Source organism: Scatophagus argus, chromosome 2 (genome assembly GCF_020382885.2).
Source record: "Scatophagus argus isolate fScaArg1 chromosome 2, fScaArg1.pri, whole genome shotgun sequence".
NCBI lineage: Eukaryota > Metazoa > Chordata > Actinopteri > Scatophagidae > Scatophagus > Scatophagus argus.
In genome coordinates this window covers 1,798,402-1,817,111 of record NC_058494.1, presented here as the reverse complement: position 1 = coordinate 1,817,111, position 18,710 = coordinate 1,798,402, and the positions used below count along the sequence as shown (strand labels likewise).

The window sequence follows — 18,710 nt, the reverse complement described above, 5'->3', positions numbered from 1 at the left end:
ATGAATGCCTTTGTAGAGTTTGAGCAGTGTTTGGGGTCGTTGTCTTGTTGAAGTATCCAGCCCCGGCGCAACTTCAACTTTGTCACTGATTCTTGAACATTGTTGGCAAGAATCTGCTGATACTGACTGGAATCCATGCGACCATCAACTTTTACAAGATTGCCAGTACCTGCACTGGCCACACAGCCCCACAGCATGATGGAACCACCACCAAATTTTACTGTGGGTAGCAAGTGTTTGTCTTGGAATGCTGTGTTCTTCTTCCGCCATGCATACTGCCCCTTGTTATGTCCAAATAACTCAATTTTACATTCATCAGTCCACAGCACCTTATTCCAAAAGGAAGCTGGCTTGTCCAAATGTGCTTTAGCATACCTCAAGCGACTCTGTTTGTGGCATGTGCGTAGAAAAGGCTTCCGCCGCATTACTCTCCCATACAGCATCTCCTTGTCCAAAGTGCGCTGAATAGTTGAACGATGCACAGTGACACCATCTGCAGCAAGATCATGTTGTAGGTCTTTGGAGCTGGTCTGTGGGTTGAGTTCTCACCATTCCTCGCCTCTGCTTATCAGAGATTTTTCTTGGCCTGCCACTCCGGGCCTTAACTAGGACTGTGCCTGTGGTCTTCCATTTCCTCACTATGTTCCTCACAGTGGAAACTGACAGCTTAAATCTCTGAGCCAGCTTTTTGTATCCTTCCCCTAAACCATGATGTTGGACAATCTTTGTTTTCAGGTCATTTGAGAGTTGTTTTGAGGCTCCCATGTTGCCACTCCTCAGAGAAGATGCAAAAGGGAGAACAACTTGCTACTGGCCACCTGAAATACCCTTTCTCATGATCGGATTCACCTGTGTATGTAGGTCAAGGGTCAATGAGCTTACCAAACAAACTTTGTGTTCCAATAATTAGTGCTAAAGGTACTCAAATCAATAAAACAACAAGGGTGCCCAAATTTATGCACCTGCCTAATGTTGTTTAAGTAATTGTTGCACACTTTATGTTAATCCTATAAACTTCATTTCACTTCTGAAATATCACTGTGTTTGTCTGCTATATGATATATTTAACTGAAATTGCTGATCCGAACAACCAATGATTTATAAAGGAAAATCCTGAAAATGATCAGGGGTGCCCAAACTTTTTCATACCACTGTAAGTTGGAAGCCGTCCAACTCGGCGACTGCGTCCGGAATTACCGTCGTTAGCCACGACTCCGTAAACAGCATCAGGCTAGCCTCCCGTAATTATTGGTCATCAGTACTGTGCATCCCTACTTGGTGTTATTTTGTCAATGTTACTGTGTCAGAAAACAAAAGGTATTGGATGTACATTTCTAATATGCACTGTTCATCTGACACAGTGCATGGCAGAAGTTTGCCTTCAAGGTTCTCTGTCACAAAGTCCTGAAGGCAAGTCAGGTGACATAAAGGGCAACAACACTGTAGAGACGAGACCAGTTTGGATGGATGAGTGAAACATGGGGCTTTAATCCCAAAGACTGTCGTTCCTGTCCCTTGTAAACCAAGTGAGTGTTGACTTTTTCTAAATCAAACCAAGCACTTTTGGTACTTCAAGCTAACCAAAATGCTGGAATTCTGGTATTTTTAAACATGGGCCCTATATTGCCACATTCTGGTATATAAATGATATATACTTGTCAAAAGTTTCGGAATTGGTCATACAGATCAATTAGATGCCAACCGCTACAGTGGTGGCAATGGCTGCTACTTATTCCTTTGGGGAAAAGCCAATTGTTTTTTGTTATGGGCGGCACGGTGGTGCAGTGGTTAGCACTGTCGCCTCATAGCAAGAGGGTTCCAGGTTCAAATCCCGGTCTGGGCCCTTCTATGTGGAGTTTGCATGTTCTCCCTGTGCCTGCGTGGGTTTTCTCCGGGTACTCCGGCTTCCTCCCACAATACCAAAAACATGCACATTAGGTTAATTGGCTACTCTACATTGCCCCTAGGTGTGAGTGTGAGAGTGTGTGGTTGTTTGTCTTTGTGTGTTGGCCCTGCGATTGACTGGCGACCAGTCCAGGGTGAACCCCGCCTCTCGCCCGTAGTCAGCTGGGATAGGCTCCAGCTCCCCCGCGACCCTGACAGATAAGCGGTATAGAAAATGGATGGATGGATGTTTTTTATTATTCTAAGTGACTGACAACAGTATAGAAAGGATTGTGGGAGAGATAAACCTTTTTGTTAACGTAAAATCCTATTTAACCAGAAACACGAGTCTTACTGTAGGACATGTCTTCATCTGAAATTTCATGAGAGGTGAGTTGTTGCAAGAAATTGACTGGAAACTGGAAACATTCAGGAAAGATTCAGCGTTTACTGTGAGGAACTACCAGCAAGATGGCTTCAACAATCATAGATGAGACAACAACTCACCTTTTTTTCCAGATTTCAGAGCAGAAAGACTTCTAGTAGAGTGAAATGTGTGCTTCTGTGGCCAGGCATAAAATACCAGAATTCCCCTCTGACAGCCTTAAGAACATTAGATGACAAACAACATGCTGCTGTTAGTGTTTATCATCCAACATTTGTGTAGGGTGTAATGAATATCATATGCAAGGAGTACTTCAGCAAGAGAACAGCTTTTGTCAGTGTAGGTGATTTTGGCATGGCCTACGAACATGGATTTCATACTGGTATGGGTTATACTATTGGTGACATTCTAGAATAGAAATGAAGAGTCATCCAAAAAATCTGATATGGCCAGAAAGTTGACACTGAGCATGAAGGCGTGGTGTGAACAGAGCCACGTGCAGTGCATTGGGTGGGTGGCAGCGCAAAAGCTGAGCCTATAGTTAGATGGAAAGTAGGCACATGCACACACACACACATACACATGAGAACTCACCATCTGCATAGCCAGAGAACATTCACATGCGCATGACTGCATACATGCCAAGTTGTCATGATAAAAGAATGGGTTACAGTCACACAGGTGTGTGTGTGTGTGTGTGTGTGTGTGTGTGTGTGTATGAGTGTGTTAGTCAGCTCGACTTCCAACCCTGAAGTGAAAAGCTTGCTAATAAGAATGCAGTAGCGCTGCCTGCTGGTTGAGTTTTTAAAGTACATTTGTCTCACATTGTTCATAAAAACTATATAGGTATTTCAGTCAGTTTTACTTTGAGTATTGTTTCATGCAAATCCTTGTAAAAGGTCAAAGGTCACTGGACCAGTATACAGTTGATAAACAGTGGCAAAGTGGGGCCAGCCTTGTTAATAAGTCTTTCCTTGACTGATGAAGTTTTGGAGTTCTCCCATTGGCCATTGCTTTTTCAAAATTAATAGGCACATACAATCCTCAGGAGCACCTTGAACATACAAAGTTGGTCTGTTTCAAACAAGTCTTGTTTGACATTTTCTGCTGACTGATAAGGATGGTTGCACGGTTCTGTTTCATTCTGCAGGAGCTTTCTTTCTCTTTAATCCCTCTTTCTGTCATCTAGCTGCCTAACATGTTTGGGAATGTACGATCAACCATCCTGTCCCTGATGATTGGCTCCTATGCTTCTTCAGCAGTCACCTTCCCTGGTGTCAAGGTGCTAACACAAACATACACACACATACGCATGAATAAATCTATTTGAACTGCTTCCAAATTTTAAAAGACAGCTGTTCTTTTCATAACATGTAATCATCACATGTGTATTATTGTCATAACGTGCTTTTACAGTTTCACCAAAATATGCAAACTACATTTTTGCCCGTGGTGATTACATTATTCTATACATAAAAAGACAACCAAGAACATTTTCTGGACAAAAATATATGTGATTTCAGAAAGCTCAGAGGCACTACAGTAAAAGAAGCAGCTGAAGTGCTGTAGAGAATGCAAGAACTTTTAGAGCAAGGAAATTAAAAAAAGAACAACAAGAAAGAAAGAAGTCCCCTTTTCAAAGAAACAATAAAAGGGAAGACAGATGAATATGAAAGAATGAAAATAATGGGGAATAGAAGAAGAAATAATGACAAAACAAACAAACAAAATGGAGAATGAAATTTACTACATTCTAGATAGACAAATGCATTCTGATAATGCAATTATTTTTTTAACATTTCTCTCTCTCCCAGTTGATTTATGACCTTGGCATATCATTCCGCATCTTGATGTGGGTTTGGTCTGGTATGGCCTGCATGGTCTTCTTCAACTGCTTCCTAAACTGGCCTGCTGAGTCTTTCCCCGCACCTGAAGACATCAGATACACGTAAGTGCACTCTACATGCTGTACTCATTATTGTACACACATGAACATAGTCAAAGTGGAAAATCGTGGAATGACTTTTACCATGCTGCTTTATAACACCCCTCACCTACTTTAGGTTCTGTTTGGAAAGGCATATTAAATTATGATCAAAATAGTAAACACTAAAATAATATTGAAAAAGCTTTTAAATGTGTCAGAAATTGTCATGATGGATTCAACTGGATTGGACCATCGCTTTTGTTTTGTCCACTCAGGGGCAATGGAACAAACTGTAAGGACAACACTGACATATTATCACCTTTTTAGAGTAAAGCAAATATCCTAAATTCTATCTGATAATCTACCTATTTTACGTTTACGTTACTGTACTATACTACATACAATATTATACTACATTTCACATTGTACTATATTACATATCCAATTCAATTCAGTTCAGTTTATTTATATAACAGCTTATACAATCAAAATTGTCTCTAGATGCTTTACAGAGACCCAGAGCCTGAACCTCCGCGCAAGCAGACAGTGGCAAGGAAAAACTCCCTATCCCATATCCCATGTTATTATGTGCCTTATTATACTATACCATGTTAATCTTCTATTAACTTGTTTTATCTTCTGTATTATACTATATTATCTCTTCATTATTACAGAAAAAGCTTGGTTCCACAACTTAATCACAGCATATGTTAGTCTGGTGTTTGTTTAAATAGACTGGTTGACTCTGCTGCTATTAATCACCACTATCACCTTACCATGTAACTTTGTCTTCAAAATGAATTGTTTCTGTTTTGTATTATTTATTTTTGTATCACATACCTGTATTATTTTTTCTTTTATTTCCTTAACTTATCTGTACTCATTTCTGTCATTGTGCTGCCGCAACAACCAAATTTCCCCTCTGAGGATCAACTACAGTCAATCTTACCTCATCTTAAGCACACACATGTCCACAAGGCTGAATGAGATTACTGGGTACAGCTGTGACAAGTGAACAGTGGATTGCACTTAGCAGATACACAAGGGACATCTGCTGTACTTTCAGAGACTGTCAGGTCCATTGGACTACAATACAGCATCTGTATTCAGAGCGAGATAACTAGACGACTAGGGTGACACCCCAGCCTTTCCTCTGGCGTCAACAACCAGGTCAAATTTTCCCTTCATATCAAAACTGACATGAAATTTACCGTGTACATTCAAGTTGAGTTCTTTCCATGTTGTACATTTGTGACTCATGATTTAGAAGCAGATGTTCAGTAATCATTGATATAATCTCATTATTGTCACTTCCCCTAACACTCAGGTGCACACAGGATAAAATGGTTTTGAGACAGGCGTAAATAATTACTTCCCTTCCCTTTGTATTGTGTTAGGTATTATCGTTAGGTAAGGGCTGGAGTTGTTTTAGATGTATTATTATACATTTAAACTCTTTCTCTTCTCTCGGCAGGAAAAATGTGAAGCTAAGTGGGGTTGTGACAGAAGACAAGATGACTGGAGACAGATACGTCACCCATATGACCGTCATGGAAGACACGATGGGAACCAAGCAGCCAGAACCCATACAGACAGACCCCCAGAGCACAACCCAGGGTAAGAAACATTATGTATTAAGAGACAATAAGGAGGTTTTTACCAGATTTTTCTTCTGGTCAAGGTGAGGAGGCCTATGAAATAGCATTTAGCTAACTTAAGTATTTCATACCAAGCGTTCTCTCATTGTACACATGCAAAGCAGTAAGCACACTTTTAATTATTGGGGTTGTTTCTGTTTGGTAACTGTGGCTTGGCATTAGTGAAAAGACCTGTGTGCAAGGAAGTTCAGAGGCATGAATTATTTGGAAAAGAATACTCCAGTGATTTTTAGTATTGTACAGATTTCACATAGACGAGATGTATATCATAACGACAATAATAACAGAGTACTGGAACTATAGGTAATACTAATTATGATGATACGTACAGTAACTACTATGATAATTATAACAACAATAATAATGAGAAAAAGAAAAAAATATGACAATAATCTAGAATTACAGTATGAATAAATGGTGTTAATAGCAGTTGGTGTCAAGCAGGACCACAACAGAAAGTCCAACCACAATCTGTGAAGATTATGAGATGAGAGACATTGGGGAAGAAGCCCCTACCACACAACACAATCTGTAATGCAGGCTTTTCATTTTATAGTCTCCAAAACAAGCCCTGATTACATCATTTGGACTATTTTCTCAATCTTGGCAAGGCTCCTTCAGGTAACAGAGCTGTTTTCACAAGATGAGTAGCACTCTCTCTGACTATTGGTGGACATCTCCTTTAATTTCATTTTTAACTGCTGGTTATAATGTTTAGTGGATTGTGTAAAAGCACACAAATTCATGGTATGGTAAAGTAGGAGAACGAAATGTAGAAAACATTAACTTGGTAGCTTTTGTGTCATTTATTTTGAAAAAAAATGTAAACATGCAACAGTGATATTCAACTGCAGCTATTAGTGATTAGTTATTACATGGCCTGACGGCAGTGAGAGGCTGCAGCCTGAACGTGAGCTCTGTGATGTTCGTGTCTTTAAGTTTAAAGCTTAAATTTAAACTTTTACAGCTTACTTTTCACAGAAGAAACACTAAATAAAGCTCAACTTGTTTAATATTGCATTAAGTTTAAGTCCTCATATTCCTTATGAGAAGAAAATAATAATGTAATAATAGAACCTGTTGCCGGTTGCTGAAGGTAGAGTGGGTCATTCACTGACCTTAGGGTTGAGAGTTTGATGTTGAAATTATCCTTGAAAGCAGGAATGTAACACTTCCACCTCACCATTCCAAAAGAAAATACGAAGAAGGAATGGTGGGCATTGTTGTTCTGCCTGATATGGATATAATTATGAATGTAAAAGTATTTTCATACACTCAGATTGCTAAATGTTTAGTTCCATTTGGTCCAACATGTGGATTCAACACTGGAGCTTTTGTTAACAAGAAAACACTTGAACTTGGAACTCTCCGAGTAGTTCTATATCTGAACTAAATGTTGCTTTCACACATTATCTCCTCTCAGTCTCAGTATCCCTCTGTCACTCTATGGGCTCTCCCATCTTCCTGTGGAGTCTCATAACCATGGCAATGACCCAGCTGAGGCTAATCTTCTTCATGGGCGCCATGAACAAGATGCTGGAGTTCCTGGTCACCCACGGCGACCCTAACCGTAAGAACGATACCCTTTTATTTATTTATTTTTAACACAAATAGAGCACTGAGCCACACTGTTTGCTTTGCAGTCGCTTGTAATGGCAAAAAATTTGGTCAAAACTGATGTTGCCACTAATGTTATGCAAACATTCCATTAGAATTTGTATTAAACCATCTGTGGTGATCCCTGACCTACAGATGTTGTCTCTTTCAGCCTCAGGAGAGCTGCAGAAGGAAGTGGAGGAACAAGGTAAGGGTCAAGATGCTCACAGTTAAGAGTGGACTGGCTGTCCTCTTATATGGCCAAAAGTCAGTGGACACCTAACCATCACAGGGGGCTATAATAATGACTGCACAACCTCAGTACCACAGCATGCGATGCCTATCACAGGGTTAATTTCCTTTACTAACACGATTTCTTTTTGTATGGTTTCGATACAGAAAAAATGGATAAACATACATTCAGAATTTATCATTATGGATTTATTTTACAATGTCTCAATTTTCTAGCAGTTGAGAAATAACAGACAAGACTTTTCTTGGTGTTGAGAACCTGCTGCATTTATTAACTGGCGCGCTGCAGCCTGTAATGTTCATTTACTGCCAGAGAGACGGCTTACTGCTACCCTTTACCTCAACTCTTCTCACTTCTCTGCCTTCTGTCTCACTTGCCCACTTGAATTATTTCTTTTTTGTTTTGTTGGTAAAATGCCAAACCACAAGTTTTTCAAACATTCCATTCTAAAACCATGGGCGTTAATGCTGAGCTGGACTGCACTTTGCAGCTCTAACAGCCACCACTTCTCTGGAAAAGCTTTCCACAAAATAAAGGTGTGTCAGTGGTAATTTAACCATTTGTGAGACAAGAAGATCTGACTCACAATCAACATTCTACCACCCAAAGGTCATCTTGAGGACCTCAAGGCTCTGATGAAGCTCTTTAATGCAACGGTGAAGCACTCTAAACATATCTACTAGATTTCTTTAAAAAATATATAGTAGATATGTTTAGTGATATCACAAATAGCTTGGAAGCTTGTCCTGCTCCAATATTCATCATACAGAAGTGTGACGTGGAAACTTGAAACCTCTAGTCGACAAACATTTAGAATTTACGATGAAGGAGGAGAAGTAGGAAAAATAGAAAAAAAGAAATATAGAAAAATATTTGTATTTTCTTATATTCTGGAATTTGTAGTAAGGGAGGCAGAACAGGTACCATTTTAAAGATGTACGTACACTTTTTTTTGCAAAAATATTCTGATACAATATAGAATTTTTATGTATGCATTAATATATGTTCAATACATCACAGACAGTCCAATAAATCAAAATCCAATTTGTCCCAGGTGGTTATATGTTAAGTTTTATGCTAAAACTGACTGTGCACCCCAAAATGCTGAGCACCACAAGACTGGCACAGAAGTAAAAGTTTAACAGTTTCATACAAATAATTAAAGAAATTTCACCACAGCCCAGTAGTTGCAAAATCCAGAGATTTAAGTGAATAGTAGACCACGCGCTGGTGTGGCAGATAAAGCAATGTGGTCAAAAAGGCAGAAGTCAGCAGGCAATCCAGAGCGTCCAGGAAAATCCAGGGAAAACATGAGGTGGAGCTGGGCACGAATAACAGCAGAAGAAGGCAAAAATTAAGAAAAAAAACCACAATCGATCATGAAAAGTTGCACAGAAAGTGCTTAACCTGAAGCTGTTTCTACTTAGACTGAGAAAACAATCTGACAGAGATGGAATGGGAGAGCTGGTCCTTACAAGCAGCAGGAAGAGGGTGGAGTTAATTGCAGTAATGATCTTCAGGTGTGCAGGTGAAGTGACAGCAAACAGATGTAGGTCACCACACCCAGCTCCAGACACACACACAAACACAGGGAGAGTGAGAGTGACAAACAGGAACAGACCCAAAGACAAATGAGGGGAAACAGAGGAGAGCAAAAAGAAACATGGGGAGAAAACTGTCAAATCCCAACCCAAAGTGCTTTACAACATGAGCCACCCATTCACACACTTGGCAGAAGACACCACCTGGCAAGGTGCCACCTGCACATCAGGATCAATAACCACTCACACAAACACTCACACACCAATGGAACAGCCTTGTTGAACAATTTGGGGTTCAGTGTCTTGCCCAGGGACACTTCAACATATGGAACACAGGGGTCAGAGATTGAGACTGAACCAGCAACATTGCAAATGGTGAATGAGTCCCTGCCCCAGTGACTGAAATATAATGATAATACTATAGGCAAGTACAGTGGTAGAATCAAAGTGGTACAATTATAAAACAATTATACATTATCTAAACATAAGACCCTCTTACTGGAAATTAAAGATACTATACATGGAGGGGTCAGTCTCTTCTCACTACTTCATACTACATGCCTTCTTGTGTGGACTTCACCATATGTCTGCATGTCCTCCACAGTTGGTTTCTACTCATCTATCTTCGGCACAATGCAGCTGCTGTGTCTACTGACCTGTCCTTTGATTGGCTACATCATGGACTGGAGGATGAAAGAGTGTGAAGAGGAAAATGCAAATATACAAGCAAAGACATGGTATGAGGGTTCGGTGGCACTCTTTTTAGGTTTAGACATTGTGTTGCTAGCTACATATACATTGTTGTATAGCAGGCAGACAAACAAGTGTTTGTATGGGTTAAGCTGCAAAAGTTTTCAAAAAGAAATTTAGCAATATGTTATAGTTTATCTTGGCATTCAATACTCACATGTCATTTGTGCAGTGAAAGAGTTATTGGTTGTTGCCCTCACTAGACACAAAGGGATCCCTTCTTTGAATACAGTGTGAAAAGATAAAGGACAAAATCCAACTGTCTTGATAACCACACAGTTTCATACTTCTGCATCTTGGATTCTGTAACATCATCCACACATCCTCCTCCTCTAGTTGTAAGCCTCTTTTGACATTTGCCCCCTTCAGCCAATCGGATCTCCCAAAGAGAGACAGAAAGATCCAGAAACTGACCAATGCCATGAGAGCTTTCATCTTCACCAACATCCTATTGGTCACCTTTGGAATAATTTCCTTGATTGACAATCTTCCCATACAGGTTAGACAAGTAATTTATAGGAATCCAAAAATCAAACTTGCCTTACTTACTAAGACAGTGCTAATGTCCATGAATTTACAAACACACAAATAGAGGAACACACAATGACTGTGACACTATCATTTACAAATCTGTTCTTCTGTTCTCTGTTAGATGGTGTCATTTGTACTGCATACCATAGTGAGAGGATTTATTCACTCGTGCTGTGGAGGTCTCTATGCTGCTGTGTGAGTAACACCACTTTCATCTTTTAAGCTGAAAATACATACATTTTCATTATGACTTTTAAATGACTGAACATAATATGAAAGGTGTTGCTTTGACCAAGGAATGATCACCTGTTCTCCTCAGACCTACAAAGCTTTTTAGCATATTTCAGCTCATCGCTTTTGTTAGCTGATTAGCTCAGTGCCATTGGGTGGTGCTTGCATAGTTATGGTGTGATGTATTAAGAGTTGTGTACACAGTACTGCTATATTACTCCAATTGATGTCCACAAGAGAGCGCTCTCATCAGTCACGAGTTGGTACAGGTTATATCAAATATTACCCACTGCAATACAAATAATATCCTGTATTCGTTTCAGTGGACAGAAATGTTTCTTAACAAGGCTTTTATTGTGAAACATTTTGTATTGTGGAAAACTCACTTATTTGCAAAGTTCCCATACACACTTGTAACTGGTGACATCTTTTCTCAAGCTTCACTCTGCTGAAGTCTGTCACAAATAGTCACAAATAAAGTCACAAAGAACCCACACTGCAGACACGCACATGAGGGAGAAGGTGAACAAAATAAACTTTACATAAAAAACTAACACAAAACAGAGCAGAGACAAAGAAAAGGCAGCTGGAAATCCAGGGTAACAAGAGTCCAAACAAGGAATATTCCAAATAGCGCAGGTAAAAGCAAACTCAAGAAATACAGACAAACTGAACACCAACTCAAGGAGTGTACAGGTATGTATCCATAAAGGGGACTAGGCACAGGTGAAAACAATCAGCGCAGGGCAAGCAATCAACAAAGGAGTGTAAAAGAACAAAGACAGCAAGTGTAAAGCAAGAAACACCATAACCAAAGGCATCTATCAAAATGAGACAGGAAATGTCAATCTAAACCACACACAAGGGGAGGGAAAATAAAACTATAACAGAAAACTAATTGAACTGAAACTTCACACCAAGTCTTATTTTATCTACTCTTTTGATGTTAAACCTTAGAAGAAAATAAAAATAAAAACACAATGTGTCACATTTGTCCTGGTGAATTGTGGTGTTACTGCATTCAAAGGGAGTGTGTACTAAGTGCTATACCCAGTGGTCCAGTTTGATGTTAGACTTAATATCAAACTGGTTTGGAAATTTTTACACTGGCCCAACCCTATTGTGCACGGAGAAGCAGTGCTGTACTGGAGACCAGATAGACGTGTTCATCTACATGAACACATTAACTTTAACTGTTATGTTGTAGGTCAACTACAACAAACCTTTGTGGAATTGGTACTCAATCACCATGTTATCCTAGATTTGGGATGTAGGGGCTTTGAATCAAGATGATTGGAAGTGATTGGGAAAATGCCATTATTTATTTTTTTATCCTCCTGATGATGGTAATTTCTATCTCCTCTCCCTCTCTAGGTATCCAGCCAACCACTTTGGGACACTGACAGGCATGCAATCAATGATCAGTGCTGCTTTTGCCTTGCTCCAACAGCCCCTGTTCATGCTGATGGTAGGACGCCTCAGAGGAGATCCTTACTGGGTAGGGAGCACATGCACATTCAATCAAAGAGAAAACAGGAACATGCTAATAAAATACCAGTGTTGTTTAACAGGTTTGTTACATGTACTGACTTGTCTTTCCTTACAACAGATCAATTTGGGCCTTCTCATCTTCTCCTTTGCTGGCTTCCTGTTGCCAGGATATCTATTTTATCATCGTAGAAATCTCATCAGGGCAAAGGCAGAGCATAATAGGCTGGCTACTAGCCAATCAGACACAGAGAATGCACCTCTAACCCTATCCGACAGTGGAACTGCTAAAAGCCAAGCCAATGGGCTTGCAGCAAAAGGATACACACCAAATGGGCATACTGTTTAAGATTATCGATAGGCGTAATGATTTGATGAGGTGATGACGATTTATACCACTGTTTTTTTAAATTACCATTCAGTAGTTTATGAATGCAACCTTATTCTGATTTGAAAATTATCTTTATTTCAAATGAACAAAAGTTCTACATATGGACAGGATTTGCACTGGAACAGGGAGTTAGTTGGGTTTGTTATTTAGAAAAGTCTTTGACTCATCATTAAATTCCAGCAAGGTGGCTCAGTGGCCAGCAATGTCACTTCAAAACATGAAAGCCTTGGGTGTGAGTCTCAGCGCTGCTCCATCTTGAAATTTATACATTTTCCCCAGATTATAGTGGTTTACTTCCTCCAAAAACATCCTTAATTACCCATAACTAAGAATATATATGTACATCTGTACAAATAAACAAATGACGGAGGAGCATTTACCAGCTTTCTCAATTAACAGCTTGTTTTTCTCAGAACTTAGACTGAATTCACTGCATAAGCAACAGGCAACATTTTTTGTGCCTGCTGTGATATTGTCAATTTTATATGTTACATATGGTGCCGTAATAAACAGATTAGACAGTTTGTTATACTTACAGTTATGTAGTTACTAATATTCTCTTATGATCTTCTCTGCAATAGTAGGACATGTAACTTATTAAGTTGATTCTATTTAAAACTAATTTAATAGTTTTAAAGTATGTCTCCTGAGCTCAGCATTAGCTTCTATTATTTAGTAATGTAGAGGAGCATCATATTTCTTCTTGTCAGTGGTGGTCCTTTTTTGCTGCATCTGATCTTGAAATTGTTTAATGTAAAATCACAATCTCGAGATATTTTAGCCAGTCACAGTTCTGTTCAGGCCAGTGTTTCTTAGGAGGACAAAAATGAAATGGAAAAGGAGCTGATATTGCAGGAAGTAACTTCACTGTTAAATGACAGAGAATCTGATCATTTTTACTTTAGCCCAGGAGCTGACTGCAACAACAATTTCTTCCCCTCTCCTTTTGCCACTTTTTTTTGAGATTCTGTGCAGGCACAGACTTAATGGGAGCAAAAGCAAAAATTAATTGACAAAATCTACTCTTAGGAAAATGTATGAAATAAAGTACCGGACTTCATGTGAAATAAGGTAAATGTGGTAGAAAACTTGTGGTAGTAAATAAAGCTGCTTTAGTTTATTGTTGCAATTAAAGAAGCACTTTAATGTAGCAACTGTGTTTTGCTACGACATGTAAGTTATTCTGACAAAGCATGCAGAAAATTGGATATTATAGGCATCTGGAATGTGTCAGGCTGCGGCTCAGGGCAGGACTCAGATGCAGAGACACGATTTCGGTAAAACAGACTTTATTGACGAAGTCGGTGGAAAAAAACCTCTTGAAAACGCTGTGAAATAGCAATAAAATAAAAGGAAAAACAATAACTGGCTATTTCAGTTAGTGAACAAAAAACCCTCCAGGGGAAGAAAATAATCTACTAAGGCTATGATTTTAAAGAACAGAAAATCACTCCAACCGGAGAATAACCTAAGCTAACTATTCAAACAAAGCTACAACAAAAATTCGCTCTAAATAGAGGAAAACTAAGACGTGAAATGTAGGGTGGACTCTGAGGGATCAAGGCAGGCGAAGACGTACTGCAGCAGGGTTGATGACATGGGTGATGGGAAAGGGACCCACGAACCGAGGTGCAAGCTTCTTGGAGGGCACCTTTAAGTTCAGGTCACTAGTAGAAAGCCACACCCTCTTGCTCGACTGGTATGCGGGAGTGAGTTTTTTTGACCCGGTCACCCTGGCGGATGAGCACCTGCCTGGCAGCTGCCCATATCCGCCGACAGCGGCGTACCAGAGCATGGGCTGATGGGACCAACACCTCCGGCTCATTGTCTGGGAAACGAGGGGGGTTGTAGCCGAAGACACACTTAAAGGGAATAAATGCCGTAGCAGAGGTAGGCAAGGAGTTGTGCGCATACTCAACCCAGACCAGGTGGCTGCTCCATGTTGAGGGGTTCTGGGACACTAGGCAGCGGAGACCAGTTTCCGCCACTCCTCCAATGCCAGTTTGACTGCCAACAGTTTGCGATTGCCGATATTGTAGTTCTTCTCGGCTTTAGACAGTCATCGCGTCAAAAACGCACAAGGGTGCATCTTACCATCCTGATCTGTGAGAGAGGACCGCTCCAATGCCTTCATTGGAGGCGTCCACCTCCACCACGAGCTGCCGCTGCGGATCTGGGAGGGTGAGGATGAGAGCAGAGGTGAAGCAATGCTTGAGGTCCTGAAAAGCTGCCTCCACCTCAAGAGTCCACCGGAAGCGCACCTTGGAAGAAGTCAAGGCATGAAGCGGAGCAGCTATAACCCTGAGCTCCTGATGAACCGCCTGTAAAAGTTAGCAAATCTGAGGAACTGCTGAACCTTCTTGCGGTTATCAGGTGTGGGCCACTCAGCGACCGCGTTAATCTTAGCCTGATCCATCTGAACGTAGCCAGGGGCTACAATGAAGCCCTGGAAAGAGATGGTGTTGGCATGAATCTCACTCTTCTCCGCCTTGACATAAAGCTTGTGGTCTAGCAATATCTGTAGCACTTTCTTAACATGGGTCTGGTGAGAATCAAGGTCGGCAGAATAAATGAGTATGTCGTCTAGATATACGTACGCGTGAAACTGAATCGGAAACCGTGAGTTGACTCACCAAAGTGGGTCTTTTAGCAGGACACACGACTACGAGGTGGTCCAACTCCCTGCAGTAAAAGCATCGGCCCCCTTCCGGACGTCGCTGTCACTCCTGTCCTTTCAGGAACACGTCATATAGCACGGTGGAATTCCACCCACTCTCCATCGCCAGATTGCAGAAACGGATGGCATAGTCACACACCGTTTCCTGTCCTTGACTCACCCTACTCAGTTCCATGGCCTTTTCACAATCTGTGGTTACTGGGTTGAAAGTTCTTTGCAGAACAGACTCGAAGTTGGTTATAGAGTAGCAGAGTCTAGAGTCTCGACCTCTCGCCCGACCCGACAGGTGGGAGATCATGAAAGCTATGTACTGTCAGGCTGTGGCTCAGGGCAGGACTCAGACACAGAGACACAATTTCAGTAAAACAGACTTTATTGATGAAGTCCGTGGAAAAAAACCTCTGGACAGAGTGGGAAAACAACAAAGCTATGAATAACTCCTAAAGTGCCCTCATCCTAGGGGAATAGGCACGGCTATGAAACAGTAATAAAATAAAAGGAAAACCAATAACCGGCTATTAAAGTTAGTGAACAAAAAACGCTCCCAAGGGAGGAAATAATCTACTAGCTAAAGCTAGAACAGAAAATCACTCCAACCGGAGGAAAACCCAAACTAACTATTCAAACAAAGCTGCAACAAAAATTCGCTCTAAATAGAGGAAAACTAAGACGTAGACTAGAACTAAACTGCGCTACAAAACATACAACAAAAAATCACTCTTTGCAGAGGTAGTAACAAAGTGCTTATCGAAACAAGAAGCTATGGCTAAGGCTAAGGGCAAGTGACCTGAAACAAGAGGAGAGTTACTTTTCAAATTAAAACAGGAAATGATGAGACATAAACCCAGAACAATACAATACCTCACTGTGGTGTGACAGAATGTAGTATTTATTGTATATTGACAGAGAGGCAAAGTCCCTCCGCTTCCCCCATGAAACCTTATTTTGAAAAAACAAAACAAAAAACTGTAGTTAATGTTGAGTAATACTATTTTTTTTTAGCCTATTTCAATTGTGAAATTACATAAATTACATAATTTTGCAAATCAAGAAAGCAGCAGTTTGTCTTAAAAAAAAACATACATAATTTGAGTGGCACTGTTCAGTGAATTACATCTCTCACAGCTCACAACATACTAGCTTACAGTTGGTCATGTAAGCTGGCAAGCAGCTCTACAAGGTTTCAGTTACAGGTTTTGGTGAGTGTGATCTGTCAGTTTTATTAAATCTAAATCTAAATCTAAATATCTTTTGAACTGACAAATTATTGGTCTAATTCATGGCAAATTCAAACAGGTTTTAAAAAAAAATATTGTCACTATTAACTACTATTTTGCTGATCCCACGGTGATTCACTTGTATTGGACTGCATTGCAAAGGAGAGGAGTTGCTTTTATTGTGTCCACTTACTGAGCATTATTATTTCAGTTTATTTGTGGTAATTAAGGCCTTCTGGTCACAGTAGAGTCAGCTGTCACAAATGTCTAAAATAAAATAGGTAAGAGATGTTTTTAATATCTTAAAAAAAAAAATGACAGAGGAGAATATCATTTCAAATAACTGTTCACTGTAATTTTTCTCAAACGAGGAACATTCATTATTGTGTTATTTAGTTTCTGTCTTGCTTTGCAATGTCTCTTTGATTTATTGTGAAGAAATGTAAGGAATTAAAAAAAATATTAAAAACTAATGAAATTGTGTTTCTGTTGTTCTGTCGTTCCCATATTTCACATTTTGGTGCACGGTGATGCTGTTGGGATCTTCAGCTTTAATGAAAGACTAACATCACTGCACTCTGCTATAAGAGTAAGCACCGGGTGTGTGAAATTGCTAAATAAAACATGATCACCTCACAACACACAGGAGAATCTCTAAACCTGGCATTATCACTAGTTTAAAATACATTTCCTAAAATACCATGAATTGCATGATTCTTTACTGTTATGTGATTAAGCTGTTTATTCCTCATATTAGCATATTGGCAAACAGAAACGTTTAACGCAGATGTTAATGTAGGATTTCATATATTCTAAGATGTGTTTCAATAGTTAAATCATTTTGACACTGTAATGGTCAGGATGACAATTTGATCATGACAGAGAGAGAGAGAGAGAGACAGAGAGAGAGAGAATGTGGTCTGATGCTTCATGATGGTTAGAGAAATAAACCACATGGCCAGAACTTCCTTTGTGAACTCAACAGCCTTGTTAATGAGCTACATGATGAAGGAAGGGAGGTGAGAGATGCAGCCAGAGGCCCTGCAGCACTTTTGGCACAATCTACATCACTTTTTCCTGAAGGCCAAAGAGTCCGGAGCTACGTTCCTCCTGCTGCTTCTCCACCCAGCTCCTGCTGAGCTACATAGTCACGATGATGTAGGACCATATTCATGAAGCATTTTAAGGCTGATAATAAATCAGTCCTCTTCCACCTGGATTGCAATTTAGTTGTGTTTTCTTTGGTATGTATGACAGATGAAGACCATTTGCAGCCACTGCTGATACCTATTTCCTTGTGAACTCTTTAAACTATTTAAACATTAGGTATGACCATAAAAACTTATCAGGCAGCAGTTATTATCACTTACTATATTTAACATACATCTGGAAAACACTTGACACGTGAGATGTACAAATATCAAATACTTAAACATGGCAGCATGTTATCAAGACAGTACTACTACTACTACTGCTAATAATAATAATAAATAGTGCTTTTTTTGGACACTCAAAGACACATTACATTTAAAGTAAACAGATCCTTGACAACTATGAACAGAAGGAATTATTATAGTGATCAATAACTCTTTCCATGTATATAAAAAAGATAAATATAGACTTGACCAGTCATTTAACACTCAGGCCTTTGCCCAGCTTTGTACTGACAAACAGTTTTCTTTGTCCAACCTCCAATGGGAAATGGGTCATTACAAAATGATATGATTGACCATTTAGTTTAAGAGCTTTATGGAATCACGTGTCAACTGCTAAATGTCTTCAACACACGCGCACACAGTCCCCAAAATAATAACAAATCTGAAATCTTGCCACGAAGAAATCATACATAAAATTGGATTGTGACTTACTGTGTGTGTGTGTGTGTTGGTTGTGTAGGTTTATCCTCATAGCCCCTGCTGTCATTTTAATCTCCCTTTTGTGCAGCCTGCGTGTGCGCGCCCATGTGTGCATGTTTATTCTCATTATGTGGGCACTGAGGCACTTACATGCACTCACAAACATACGTTACTGTGTCAGTGTGTCACATGAGAGGATTAAAACCTCATGTCAAAGACAGCTTATGTACCAACCAAGCTAAGTGATAATAAAATATATTACCGAGGCTATTACCTATAGCAACTCAGTCAACAACCCCGAACAGCCTTTTGCTGTGCTGAGAAA

The 18,710-nt window shown here is 39.9% G+C and overlaps 1 protein-coding gene across 5 annotated transcripts in view; it reads left to right on the top strand.

Annotated features, from left to right (window-relative positions):
• slc43a1b (solute carrier family 43 member 1b) overlaps positions 1-17,002 on the top strand; it is a 31,831-nt gene extending 14,829 nt beyond the window's left edge. For 4 of the 5 annotated variants that reach the window (XM_046400032.1, XM_046400044.1, XM_046400053.1 and 1 more), the window contains 10 exons: positions 3,459-3,551; positions 4,084-4,217; positions 5,671-5,813; positions 7,278-7,424; positions 7,623-7,658; positions 9,849-9,981; positions 10,364-10,493; positions 10,647-10,720; positions 12,131-12,254; positions 12,366-17,002. In XM_046400032.1, coding sequence (XP_046255988.1) covers positions 3,459-3,551; positions 4,084-4,217; positions 5,671-5,813; positions 7,278-7,424; positions 7,623-7,658; positions 9,849-9,981; positions 10,364-10,493; positions 10,647-10,720; positions 12,131-12,254; positions 12,366-12,593 — 1,242 coding nt within the window. In that variant the 3' untranslated portion in view covers positions 12,594-17,002. The remainder of the gene's footprint in view (positions 1-3,458; positions 3,552-4,083; positions 4,218-5,670; positions 5,814-7,277; positions 7,425-7,622; positions 7,659-9,848; positions 9,982-10,363; positions 10,494-10,646; positions 10,721-12,130; positions 12,255-12,365) is intronic. The other variant, XR_006844356.1, reaches the window with a different exon arrangement.
• The last annotated feature ends 1,708 nt before the right edge of the window (positions 17,003-18,710 follow it).